Here is a 13204-nt window from a genome sequence, read left to right on the forward strand (position 1 = left end):
TCTTGTCCTCAGACTTATTTTGTGATCTTAAAGTATAAGTTATCTTTTCCACGTCCATTATTTCTTGTACATGGCTGTAACAGTTCTAATGAATTGTTACTTTGGGTCATGTAGATAAATGTTTGGCTTTCCATTTATTCCTTTTCTTACACTAACCCTGAATACTATAAATCTGTTGTGATGGCAGAAGGCTGTCACTTATGATTTGTGGGAAGGTTTTTGCAACAATACTATACCCTTCAGGAAAATCAACCACTTAATTCAGTTCACTGAAGTTTTCTGCCCACACAAGAAGGGTGAGTATGATATGTGCAAGGTCTGCATCTTTTACTATAGTGAAATGCACAGATATTCATTGAATACATTAGGAACTTGTTTCTGAGTTTTTACAAGCTGCAGGAAACCATCTCTAAGACTGAGATTACACTTGTCAAAATTTGCCTGGCAGAAATGAGCCAGCTGGTTGATTACGATATTAGTTATAATTAATGGGCTCATTAACCTGGTATTCATTACATGCAGGATTTCCTTGTAGTATCTGACTGTTTACTCTCACATTCACAATCTGCTGTTGCCTTTGTGGGTTGGGAAATGAAGAATACCTGAACCTTTTTAAAAAAAATCAGCTCTCAGCTGACAACTGAAAATGACAAACTTCTATTTTCACTTCATTATCTAACATGTTCTTAAAAATGGGAGTTTGGATTTCCATTCCTTTAAGTGTAATGGTATTGTCTTTGAAGCCTTAAGTGTGCCAGGCTTATCCCATAGGACTTATTAATCTGTTGTTGAAAGTACTACTTTACTACTCCTTTTCTTCTATACTGGTACAAATTCAGTATATAGGTAGTCCTCGACTTGCTATCACAACTGAGCCCAAAATTTGTTGCTAAGTGAGACAGTTGTTAAATAAATTTTGCACCATTTTATGTCCTTTGTTGCCACAGACGTTAAATGACTTGCTGCAGTTGTTAAGTGAATCTGGCTTCCCCATTGACTTTGCTTATCAAATGGTCACAAAAGGTAATCACATGATCCCGGGACACTGCAACCTTTATAAATATGAATCAGTTGCCAAGCATCTACATTTTGATCCTGTGACCATGGGAATGTTGCAATAGTTGTAAGTGTGAAAAACGGTCATAAGTCACTTTTTTCAATGATGTAACTTCAAATGGTCACTAAATGAACTGTTGTAAGTGGAGGATTATAGTTCTCAGAATTTAAGTGTAATATCTTGTGTTTCAGTCTATTTTGGTTACATGTTTTTAAATCCACTTTTATTCTTACCAAAGATGGGTTAATAACAAGAAATATCTAAATAGGGACTTATATGAAGCAGCAGCAGAGAAAGGAAGACTATTGATTTCAGGCAATGTGGCTATTCTTTGTGTAGCTAGTCAGCACAAGAGAGACCCAAACTTAGGACATTTTCTTTAAAAAAAAATACAGCACTAATTTTTAAGGATTAATTTACTAATTCTAATGACTCGTGGATGAGGTATTTTCAGTGTCTACTTCTCAGCATTAGCAACTACCAAGGAAGAAGTTTCACCTTTTCAGTGAAAAGCAAAGAAAACAGGTTTGGTTGCTGAATTGAATACTTGTTTTCATTAAAATGCCTTTAATCCTTTTTACTAGGATTTAAACTATAATATTTTATAATATAATAAAACTATTGTAATACCATGATTTTACTTTTACATTGTGATTAGCTTTTCTGCTTTTTACTGATTTACTGAACCTGAGCAGATGCTAACCTTGGCTGATTTAAAAAGTGTTGTATATGGCAGGATACAGCATTTATATGGAAACCCTAGAAAATCCAAGGATTGTAGGCTAGGAAGATAAGAGAATACATAGTTACAGGTACTATGAATTTTACCTTTTTACTGATTATTAAAGATATATACCTCTATATTGTAATTTACATAACTGACTGAAGTAACATTAACTTATAAATGTAAACTATTTGCTGATGAGTCCGGGAAATCATAAAATGGTATAGTTAGAATTATTTTTGTAGATTTAACTGATTTTTCCTTTTTTCCTTGAAAGGGCGGCCCAATTTTTGCGTAAAATGGCTGATCCTCAATCTATCCAAGAATCCCAGAATCTTTCCATGTTTCTTGCCAATCACAACAAGATTACGCAAGTATGTTTTACATTTAAACACTAACATTATATAAATTAACCATTAATCTATTCCATGAATTTACACTATTCAAGTTTACATTACATTTACAAAATTACTTTTTTGTTGTGTAATTAATAAAAGTATAGTTTCAGTACTTCTAAATGTACCTGGTATTATTTTAATAATAGTGAATGCTATTCATTGATTCTTTTTCATTGTTTTAATATGATTTATGAATGTTAAATCACATCTTTTGCTTTATTCTAGACTTTACAGCAGCAACTGGAAGTAATTCCTGGTTACGAGGAGCTACTAGCTGATATTGTGAATCTATGTGTCGATTATTATGAAAACAAAATGTACCTAACACCTAATGAGAAGCATATGCTTCTAAAAGTAAGTTATATTGCTGGAAACTGTATAAAAACAGGGTGAGATGGTGTGGGGGAGGTGCTGGCAAAGAGTTCACTTGGAATGCTAATACATCAGAATAATTATTCTGCTTAAATATTTATACTTTTTTTATCCTCTCTTCCATTAAAAGGACATTTTTTTTTTCTTTTTTTCTTTTCTTTTCTTTTCTTTTCTTTTCTTTTCTTTTCTTTTTTTCTTTTCTTCTTTTTCTCAAATGAAAAGACCAGAATGGAATGAATATATCTATGCAATTTGATCATAACTAGTAAAAGGGTTGCAGAAGTAAATGTTTTGGATTCAGTGGTTAGTGGAACAAAATGATTCAGCATTTATTAATTGCATTGATTTTTAGCAAAATGAACAATAATTTTTGAAAATACTAGTGCATTTACTTCTCAGTAGTGATAGTTGTGTTTAAAATTGAACAAGTAAGAGACTACGCAAAGAAGCTGACATAGAAGTTTCTAAAGCAAATATCATCCAATATTTAATTGCATATTATAAAAGGCTAACTTTGGTCAGCTGATCCCAGTGCATATTGTGCCATTTTACCAGAGAACAATATATAGGATTTTTAGCATTTTTGTTAAATATGAAAGAAATCCAGCTGCCTACATTTATTATTTCTGGTGTAATCATTTTTTTTTCTCTTCTGATTTTTTTTATGCCATATCTCTTGGATTGTAAACTCCTGAGTAGCTGTCTTGTTACTGATTCTTGTAAACTCTTCTTAGAGCAGGGGGTCTTCAAACTTGGCCGTTTTACAACTTGTGGACTTCAATTCCCAGAATTCTTCAGCCAGGCACGCTGGCTGAGGAATTCTGGGAGTTGAAGTCCACAAGTCGTAAAAGGGCCAAGTTTGAAGACCCCTGTGACTTAGAGCTTCTTTGGGCCAAACAGCTAGGTAAAATGCTTCAGATAAATAGACGCATTCCTGATCTTCAAGCAATGTTCCTATGTTCTTTTTATAGGTGATGGGTTTTGGTTTATACCTGATGGATGGCAGTGTCAGTAACATCTATAAATTAGATGCCAAAAAGAGGATAAATCTCACAAAAATTGACAAGTTTTTTAAGGTTCGTGAAGAATTGTTAACATGAGTAGTAATGTATTTTATGAACATCTTAGTTTCTTACGCAACTGACTGAATCTTTGGGAACAAAATAACAGGCTTATAAGGGTAAGTTTTGTACTGTATAGAAAGAAAATGCTAAGTTTTTTGAGTAATTAGCACAATTCTTTTAAGATACTTGAGTGGTTACACATTGACAGCTTTCCAAGCTCTGATTATATACCCACCTATTATACTTAAAAGGTATAGTAATTCAGGTTTAGAACCTGTTCAAGAGGGATTTTGCCCTGTGGATGTTTTTGCCCTGCTTTCTAATTAGAATAGTTGGGTGGTGTTGATATACTGGGTATCATTTACTGGCATTACTGTATTTATCAGGTTTTGGAAAAGCTTATTATATCAAAATTACATTGTATTGTATTTAATTTTGTGCATATTGTTTTAAATAACTACTTGGATCCTTGATTTTATGATTGCTTTGTTTTAATTTATATATTTTAATGGTGTATAAGCAGCTTATTTAAAAAATATGGAAGAATGAAATATGTGTAAGATTTGAATATTTTTTCTTATATAGCAGCTGCAAGTAGTTCCACTGTTTGGTGACATGCAGATCGAATTGGCGAGATACATTAAGACTAGCGCTCATTATGAGGAGAATAAATCTAGGTAAGAGTGAAAAATATCCAGCTATCTTTTTTGAGCATGCTGTAGAATTGCTTTATATCATTATTATCAGCATTATTATATCTCACTTAAAATCATGATATGGGGTAATGTTTGTTATCTTGATAGCAATAACTAAAGATGTCAGATTTTCATCCTAAGCATCCATCAGTGCTGCTATGTTAAGGAAGGATGGAAATTGCAGTTTGGAGGACCATAGGTTCCTATTCTGAGGGATACACAAAAATTTTAATAACAAGAAATGTGGTAGGACTTTTATTTTTTAAATCATTAACGGTACTAGCATATTTGATATAGGCTTAGTTGTCAACCTGAAAGCTTTCTTTAGCTTAAATATAGACTTTATATTTTGAAGTTTGGATAGTTACTAAGTTTGGATAGTACTAAGTGTGCAAGGACAAGTGTATGTGTAGCATGTGTTTAATGGGGAAAATGCGCCATTCTTTTCATTAATATTTGTAACCATCCAGCACTAGGAAATTCTATTGTTGCTATAGAATAAAATGATTATTATTCCTCTTTTGATTAGGGCTGAAAGATAGCAGAAGTATGCATAATCACATAGTACTAACAATGGATAAGCCTAATATTGCACAAGTAGACCTCCAGTAATATTATTTTCTCCTACTGCCATTTTGCAGTATATTATATTATAAAAATATATATTATAAAAATGTATTTAATTTCTCCTAAATGTTAAGCAGACTTTGTAAAGTACAGCATTCGCTATGCCAATTTATTCTTTCTTATGCTAATATATGTTAGGGCCAAATTGAAGATGATATGGATCACATTATCTCTCTTATCTAGTAAATGAAATTATATGTGAAATGGCCATTTTCTGTATTTATGCTTAATTCTATTACAACTTGTAATAATTGAGAAATTTATATTGTGATTTACATCTACATTTTCCTTTTATGATGGTATATATTTGCATGCTGTAGCAGGTCAAAGATTCCAGTTCAGCAAGAATTTAGTGGAACAAAACTGAGGAAAATAAGCTGAAAGGCTTGTTATATACAATCTCTCCAATTGTGCTGGCTGTATTAAAAACATTGTTTTCTTCAGGGTCCTTATTTGTATCATACCAGCTGTCCTTAAAGAGCTTTGATTGGTGCGAAATATAGCACCAATTCCTATAAGGACAATAATAGTTGCCACTGTTTTCTGATCTCATTTTGGAGTTTTGGCTTTAATCTTAAGAGATTTAAATGTGTCTGAGGGAGTAGATGTGCTTGAACATGAAGATCTTCAGCAGCGATCTGTTTCACGTTGCTTTTCCTGTACATTCCTAAAACATTGAGTCTGATTAAGTTGCATCTCCTTAATTTAGCCTTTAAAATTGAATTAGTTGTTAGGATTGCTATATTATGTTTTAAATTATATTATTTTTAAATGGGGGATAGTTGTACATCATTTAGTTCCTGCAAAAGTAGTTTCAAAATGTTTTGAAATAATTATTAATTGGAAGTTTCGTCCTTCTCATTAATGTGATCATTTCACTTTTTTTTCTCTTGCAGATGGACATGTACTTCTTCTGGCAGTAGTCCCCAATACAACATCTGTGAGCAAATGATCCAGATAAGAGATGATCACATGCGTTTTATTTCAGAACTGGCTCGTTACAGCAATAGTGAGGTATGATGATTAGTGGAGAGCACATTTTAAACAGATAATTTTATATTATGATGAATTATTTTGCATGCTTCAATTAAGAGACACTAGAGATTTAGTATATAACTCTTCCTTATAGAGACCATTTTAACTTATTCTATGTTAATAAAAAGTTTACTCTGGGAATGAAGTACAGTTCTGTTTATGAATTCAGTTTTCTGAATTCCTGTTTTATAACAAATGCTTCTATTTGAAAATGGGTTTTTCTTAAAATCTAGACAGAGATTTGTTAATTACATAAACCAGAGGTCTCCAACCTTTCCAGGCTCACTGTCTGGAAGGAAGGAGAGCAGCTTCCAAATTGGTGCATGCGCGCACCAGCGTGGCAGTAGCACCCCATTTGCGTATGTGCAAATGGACCACGCACAACCACCCTGCACTAGTGGCCCTGTTCGCACCTGCACGCATGCACAAATGAGGCCACAGGTGCTAGTGCGAGTGGGGGGAATGCGCACGCAGACGTGCGCTCACCGCCCACCCATTTCCACAGCTCACTGGCCAAGAAGCTGCAGCCTGGTAGTGGACCGCAGCCCATAGGTGGGGACCCCTGGCGTAAACAACATGTCCATTGATGAGATTTTTGAGGATTGTTGGATTCAGTTCCTGAATGTGCTTCTGGTATTTCCTTTGGGTCCTGAAATGTAACCGAAACCACCAGCAAAAGATTTTTGAACCTGATTTTCTAACTATACTATATATTCTACCAAACTTTCTTACCAAATCATAAGGATTCTAGATCAAACTAACCTTGTAGGAAGAAGTAATGATATAAATGCATCCTAGCTATAAATTAATATATTGTTGTGTATTATGTTGACATGCATGCTGTTTACATGAAGAAACCTTGCAAGAATATAGATTGCTACGGAACAGAATCACTTAATTTCCAAATGGCTTATCCAACTAGACCAGATCTTTTAAATGTTGGACATTACTTTTGTAAAGCAACATATTTTGAGGATATCAAATGAATAAAGATAATATTGGACCATCACAAATTATCACTTAATAAAAAGATTCTTTGTATACATTGGTTCTTTGCATTTAAACCTGGCTTTCATTTTATATAAAATCATTTAACAGTCATGCTTCCATTGTAGGTGGTGACTGGATCAGGACGTCAAGAAGTTCAGAAAACAGACGCTGAGTATCGGAAACTTTTTGATCTTTCTCTTCAGGGTCTCCAACTTCTATCACAGTGGAGTGCACATGTTATGGAAGTGGTATGTGGAAAAATAGATAATAGGAAGTTTTAAAGGAGAAATTAAGGAAAAACATTATATAATTGTAATCTTAGATTGCATTTTAGTAATCAAAACTTAATGGTTATTTCCAGAACAATGTAACTGAATTAAGAATCATATGATGGATAGTCATATGTTCAGCAGATCTAAAGTTGTCATAGCTATTATGGCCAATATTACATTAGTGAATTTTGAAGCAATTTTTTCACCAGTCAACTCAACATGGTTTGGGGGACCCAAGTTTCTCTTCATCATAGTCACATGAGAACATAGCACAAATAGTAGTTGTGTTGTGCCCATCCACAACACAACTGGTGACAAATATGTGGGTCAGGCCTGGAAATCTGCAAAGTTATTATATGTGCCCTTTGCTAGAAGGAATAATTACCAGTTATTCTTTCTAGCAGACAACTTATACAATATAATAACCTTGCAGATTTCTAGGCCAGGCCCACATATTTGATCAATCACCTTCATTGTTATTAAAGACTTTTGAATACACATATAAATAGTCTTGTACTAATATACAATCCGGTTTCAAAAGCAGTATTTTAGAGCCACGCTTTCAGTGTCAGCATAGGACACCTGCAGGATACTAAAACAAAAAACCAAGTCTATTTTGGCAGCCCAAGATTAAGCTCTGCTAATTCAGTGGCAAAATGGTGGCTTTCTTTGTAGGGTAACTGCTTTTTCAATGTTTAATTTCTTGTACAATTTAAAATAAATGTGTTAGGCTTCCAATGACTATTCTGTGAAAAATAACTCCTCTCTCCCATACATAATAATTTAGATAGAGATTACAATTTTGTGACTGCTTATGTCAGGGACTCACTTCGACACCAGCCATGCCCTTTTAGCCCTTGGAGCCCCCTTCCCCAAATTTAAAAACTGAAACTATAGCACCTATCTGAAAAAGTTGTCCACCTTGTATGTGATATGAGTACTTCATTTAATATATAGTCTGTTATTCATAACATAGGATATTTTCATAAATTTCTGGAAAGCATCCATGGAATAAATATTGCTTATAACATACCTGTTAACAGAAGTTACTTTGATAGTCTTATAAAGTTGGGACTTCTGGAACAGAACAAGAGGTAATGACAAAAGAAATTTATATAGAACTTCATGAGAAAGGGTATAAATTCTGTAACATCCATCAGTATAACTTCACTTATAAGTTCACAACAAATTATAGGAGTTTTTTTCTTAATGATAGGAATTAGTTTGAGTGATTTTATAGCATTGGTACTTAAAATATAAGTAAATTAATAACTACCTTTTGAAATGTACCGTGATACAAATATGAATATTATTTTGGTGTATGATTATGGTATGCTGTATAATGCTGTTACATTTTAAAGTATCAGTTTGGATTTAAATATTTGCAACTAGTCTTATGCTGCAATTAGTTGCCTAGATCAGGGCTTTTCAACCTTTTCACAGATTGTACCACTTTTAGGACATGACAATATTTGAGTACTACCAGTGCTTAGCAAGGTGTCAAAAACTTGATGACTAAAAAAAGGGCAGGGGATTTTGGGCTTTACTGGTTAGATTCATTTGTTGTTATAGAAATGGCTAGTTTATATTATTATGGAAAAGTAAAAAGTTAAGGTTCAATGTTAATGCTTACTGCAGCAGAGGAAGTCAGAAGTCAGTGCCTTTTCTTTTTCCTTTCTTTCCTTTCCCCCTCACCTTTCCCTTTATCTCTTACCCTTTGCTTGAAATAGCCCTTCTCTTGCTCTTTCACTCATTCACACTTTGCTTGCAAAAGCCTCTCGCTTGCTCTTTCACTCTCTTCACTCACACTTTGCTCGCAAAAGCCTCTTGCTCTTTCATTCACTCACTCACTCTCACTTTGCTTGCAAAAGCCCCTTGCTCTATCTCACTCACACTTTGCTCATGAAAGCTTCTTGCTCGCTGTCACTCAACTCACACCTTGCTCGCAAAAGCCTCTAGCTCAGTGATGGCGAACGTTTTAGAGACTGAGTGCCAAAACCGCAACCCAAACCCACTTATTTATCACAAAGTGCCAGGGCCACATCAGCATTGTGGTGCCCTCAGGATGGAGGGGGCAGGGGCATGGCCCACTGGGTGGGCGTGGCTGTGGTGGGCGTGGCCACCTCCATGTTGCTCATGGGGGGGAACACCTGTGGGTGCCGGGCAGGGTTTGGGGAGATCCGGTGGGTCTGCAGTGGGTGGGGCGGTGGGCAGGAGGCTCATCCTGCGGGGTGAGGCAGGGGGCAGGGCGGGGGTGCCACTGCCGCAGGGCAAGGCGAGGTGAGGCAGGGGCCAGGGTGGCTGCTGTCTGACACCATCAGCCCCCGCACGCAGAGGCCAGCAAGCTCATGGGGGCTGACAGTGTCCGTCAGCAGCCACAGCCTGCCGGCCCCTCGACCAGAGCTCCACAGTGTGCTGCCAATACCGGGCCAGTCCTCCAGCAGCAGGCAGAGTAGGAGAGGGGGGAGGCACGAGATGCAGACCGCTGGACATGCCTACTTCATCCCTTCTGTTTTTCCTTGCGGTTGGAGAGCAGGTTTCTGCAGGTCATCTTGGCCCCCTTGCAGCTCTTGCCCTTGGCCCATGCATGGAGCCTGTTCCCCTCGCACACCCAATGCACCTTGGCCCTGCCTCGGGCCGCTGTGGTGGCCTAATGGACCCGTGTGAGATGCTGGCGGTGGCAGCCGCATGCCCACAGAGGCAGCTCTGAGTGCCACCTCTGGCACGCATGCCAAAGGTTCGCCACCACTGCTCTAGCTCACTTTTTCACTCACTCACTCACTCACTCACACTTTGCTCGCAAAGGCCTTTCTCACTTACACTTCAGTTGCAAAAGCTTCTTGCTCGCTCTCTCACTCACCCTTCACTCGCAAAGGCCTCTTGCTCTCCTCACCACTTTGCTAACAAAAGCCTCTTCTCTTCTCTCTCTTTCTCCGTGTTTTTTTTTCTCTCCCTGTGCTTCCAAAACCTGCTCCTTTTGTAGCTTCTCCTCTCTCTGCTGTCCTCCTCCTTTTCTCTTCTGGGTGCACCGGAAGCTCCAATCAGCATGTAGCCGTGCACACAGATCCTGTGGCTTCTGCCAAGCCCTGCAGCTCCAGCTGATCTCCTCCAGGCGGCGCTGCTTTAGCTCGTTCCCTCTCCCGCTACACTTGGCTAGGGGTCACATACCACCTGCCAGGTGCTAAAGTACCACTGGTACTACATGTACCACCGGTTGAAAAGCCGTAGCCTAGATTGAGATGGATACTTCATTTAGATTGAAAGTTATATCAAGCCAATTCAGTAGAGCCCCTAGATAAACGTAGCAGTGCATATATAGGAGTTCCTTTCCTGCTTGGCTTATTTTGTGGGGGCAATTTACAGGGTTATTCTTTTAAGTAGAATAGGCTGAATGCAGTCCCACTTCAACTGCTAGTTTAGAGGTACAAGTCTGTATTTATTGTGATTCAATAGTGAATAGGAAGTTTTATTTTACTTCAATTACTTTTGCTCAGTTCTGTGTCATTCTCATTTTCTTTGTTGATTTCAGTATTCATGGAAGTTAGTACATCCAACAGACAAATATTCTAACAAAGATTGCCCTGACAATGCTGAGGAATATGAAAGAGCAACTCGCTATAATTATACAAGTGAAGAAAAATTTGCTCTTGTAGAGGTAAGAGAGTACAGATGAGTTCTGCAAAGTCTCTAGCTTGTCCTCCTATAAATTTGCCTCATTAGATAAAACTAACATTTCCCCCCCTGCAGGTTATTGCAATGATTAAAGGATTACAGGTGTTGATGGGGAGGATGGAAAGCGTCTTCAATCATGCCATTCGTCATACAATCTATGCTGCTCTCCAAGACTTTGCCCAAATCACACTTAGAGAACCATTAAGACAAGCCATCAAAAAGAAGAAGAATGTCGTCCAAAGGTAGTAACTGACACTATCTCATGCCATTATATTTTTCTTTCAAGCATTTATTAATGTGAATATTCAGGAACATTTTTATTATTATCTACACAACAATGTGAAATCACAAGTGCCACTTCTTTAGCTGGTGCTGGCATTCATGCACATTGAGATCTTCCCAAGAACCTAGAATGTTGAAATATATTTGTGTAGTATATGTGTGGATCCAAGCAGTGTGGTCTTTTGCAATTGACAGGACCAGTCAGCAATATTGGCAATATACTGCGGGTAGTCCTTGACTTATGACCACAATTGAGCCCAAAACTTCTGTTTATAAGTGAGACATTTGTTAAATGAGTTTTGCCCCATTTTATGATCTTGCCACAGTTGTTAAGTGAATCCCTGGAGTTGTTAATGTAGTAACACAGTTGTTAAATGAAACTGGCTTCCCCATTGACTTTGCTTTTCAGAAGGTTACAAAAATGATATGACCTTGGGCCACAGCAATGGTCATAAATATGAACCAGTTGCCAAGCACCTGAATTCTGATCACATGATCATGGGGATGCTGCAAAGGTTGTAACTGAAAAATGGTCATAAGTCACATTTTTCAATGCCATTGTAACTTTTGAACTGTCACTAAATAAACCATTGTAAGTTGAGGACTTAGGCTTGGTATTTATCAAAAATTGAAAAAGAATTGGGAAGTTATGTTTTTATAACACTAGACTTTGGTAAAATACATCCTTGGAAAGAACACTGAAGATTAATTTTTCCCACTTGCCTCTAATCTGTTAGGTTTTTTGAGAGTAGCAATAGGTCCACAACCAAACAATGGTTGGTTTATGTCTAGATCCCAGAAGTGTATTACATGCTCATATGTTTTGCCCAGCCCAAATATATATAAATAGATTTCTTATGTCAGCTAGAAATCTCATATACTTTCATCCTTTGTTTAATCACATAATTTGAAGATCTAAATGAATTGGATTTCCTAGTTGTAGATGTCAGGGATTGGTCCTCATCTACCAACATCACATATGTTACATGTGAGGGAGGCTTAGTTGTGTTTGTGTTTATTGTGGCAAGAATTTTTTTTTCTCATGGTTTAAAATTTGCATACTTCCAGACTGTGATTTATAAAATGATAGCATTATCAGTTGGTAATGTATTTTAATATCACAACTATTAGTGTATAATAACTTTAGGAAACATATATCAAGTTGCTTATTGTTCTTAAGGACTAGCTGATGCTCACACACCCTCTTGAATTATGCTTAGTGTCCTACAGGCTATCAGAAAGACTGTGTGTGACTGGGAAGGTGGGCACGAACCTTTTAATGACCCTGCACTAAGGGGAGAGAAAGATCCCAAAAGTGGCTTTGATGTTAAAGTTCCAAGGCGTGCTGTAGGTCCCTCCAGTACTCAGGTAATTCCCTCTACTAATTCTTGCTTGGGTATTACTGACCAACAACTGAAATTCCTGTGAAATAAACCTATTTAAAATGTCATCCAGATTAGGCAATTTCATGCAGGGATCCCATTTTGTAATTTTTTATGCTGATTATGTTTTTTCTGCTGCTTTTTTATTCAATGCAAGTAATTCTTTGTTTAAATACAAATGTGGGGTTTTTGATTTTTGGTATGCTCAAGATTTTTCTCCTGAAAGACATCATTGCCTATTTTCCACTTAAATTTTAACTTTTTGATGGGTTTTTCAATCGGTTGCTATATTGAGGTGAAGGAGAGGAATATGTTTTTCCCCACTTAGAACTCTGAATATATCCTGTAAAGTTAAACCTTTAAAGCTCTGGCTTACCTGACTAGAACAGAAAAATAAAAAGTAGCAATTAATTCTAGTCTTCTAATTATTCTGTATTAAGCTCATGTCAAACTCGTACAAGACTTGGTGCTAACCATAAATGAACAGATGCTGAATTCCATAGCCATTGTGTATAGACTAAAAATTTTCTTGCTTGGGAACTTGAGTATGCTACATGTCCAGTTCCACTGATGTTTGTGGCACCCTCAATAGAATTTACCAGGACAGGTTACCTGTCATCAGTTTTCTTTTCTT

General features: G+C 36.7%; 1 protein-coding gene across 4 annotated transcripts in view; it reads left to right on the top strand.

The window, feature by feature from the left end:
* Nucleotides 1-13204, top strand: part of LOC308667672 (cytoplasmic FMR1-interacting protein 1-like) — a 163613-nt gene that overhangs the window by 112674 nt on the left and 37735 nt on the right. For 3 of the 4 annotated variants that reach the window (XR_014026343.1, XR_014026344.1, XM_081327065.1), the window contains 9 exons: nt 2059-2155; nt 2405-2533; nt 3523-3627; nt 4201-4292; nt 5834-5951; nt 7088-7210; nt 10764-10889; nt 10982-11148; nt 12409-12556. Coding sequence is in view for 1 of the 4 variants with exons in the window: in XM_081327065.1 (XP_081183191.1) it covers nt 2059-2155; nt 2405-2533; nt 3523-3627; nt 4201-4292; nt 5834-5951; nt 7088-7210; nt 10764-10889; nt 10982-11148; nt 12409-12556 (1105 nt within the window). In the remaining 3 variants the exon portion in view is untranslated. Of the gene's footprint in view, nt 1-2058; nt 2156-2404; nt 2534-3522; nt 3632-4200; nt 4293-5833; nt 5952-7087; nt 7211-10763; nt 10890-10981; nt 11149-12408; nt 12557-13204 lie in introns of those variants that run through there. The other variant, XR_014026345.1, reaches the window with a different exon arrangement.

The sequence above is a fragment of the Vipera berus genome (genome assembly GCF_964194415.1).
Source record: "Vipera berus genome assembly, chromosome: 4".
Classification (NCBI taxonomy): Eukaryota; Metazoa; Chordata; class Lepidosauria; order Squamata; family Viperidae; genus Vipera; species Vipera berus.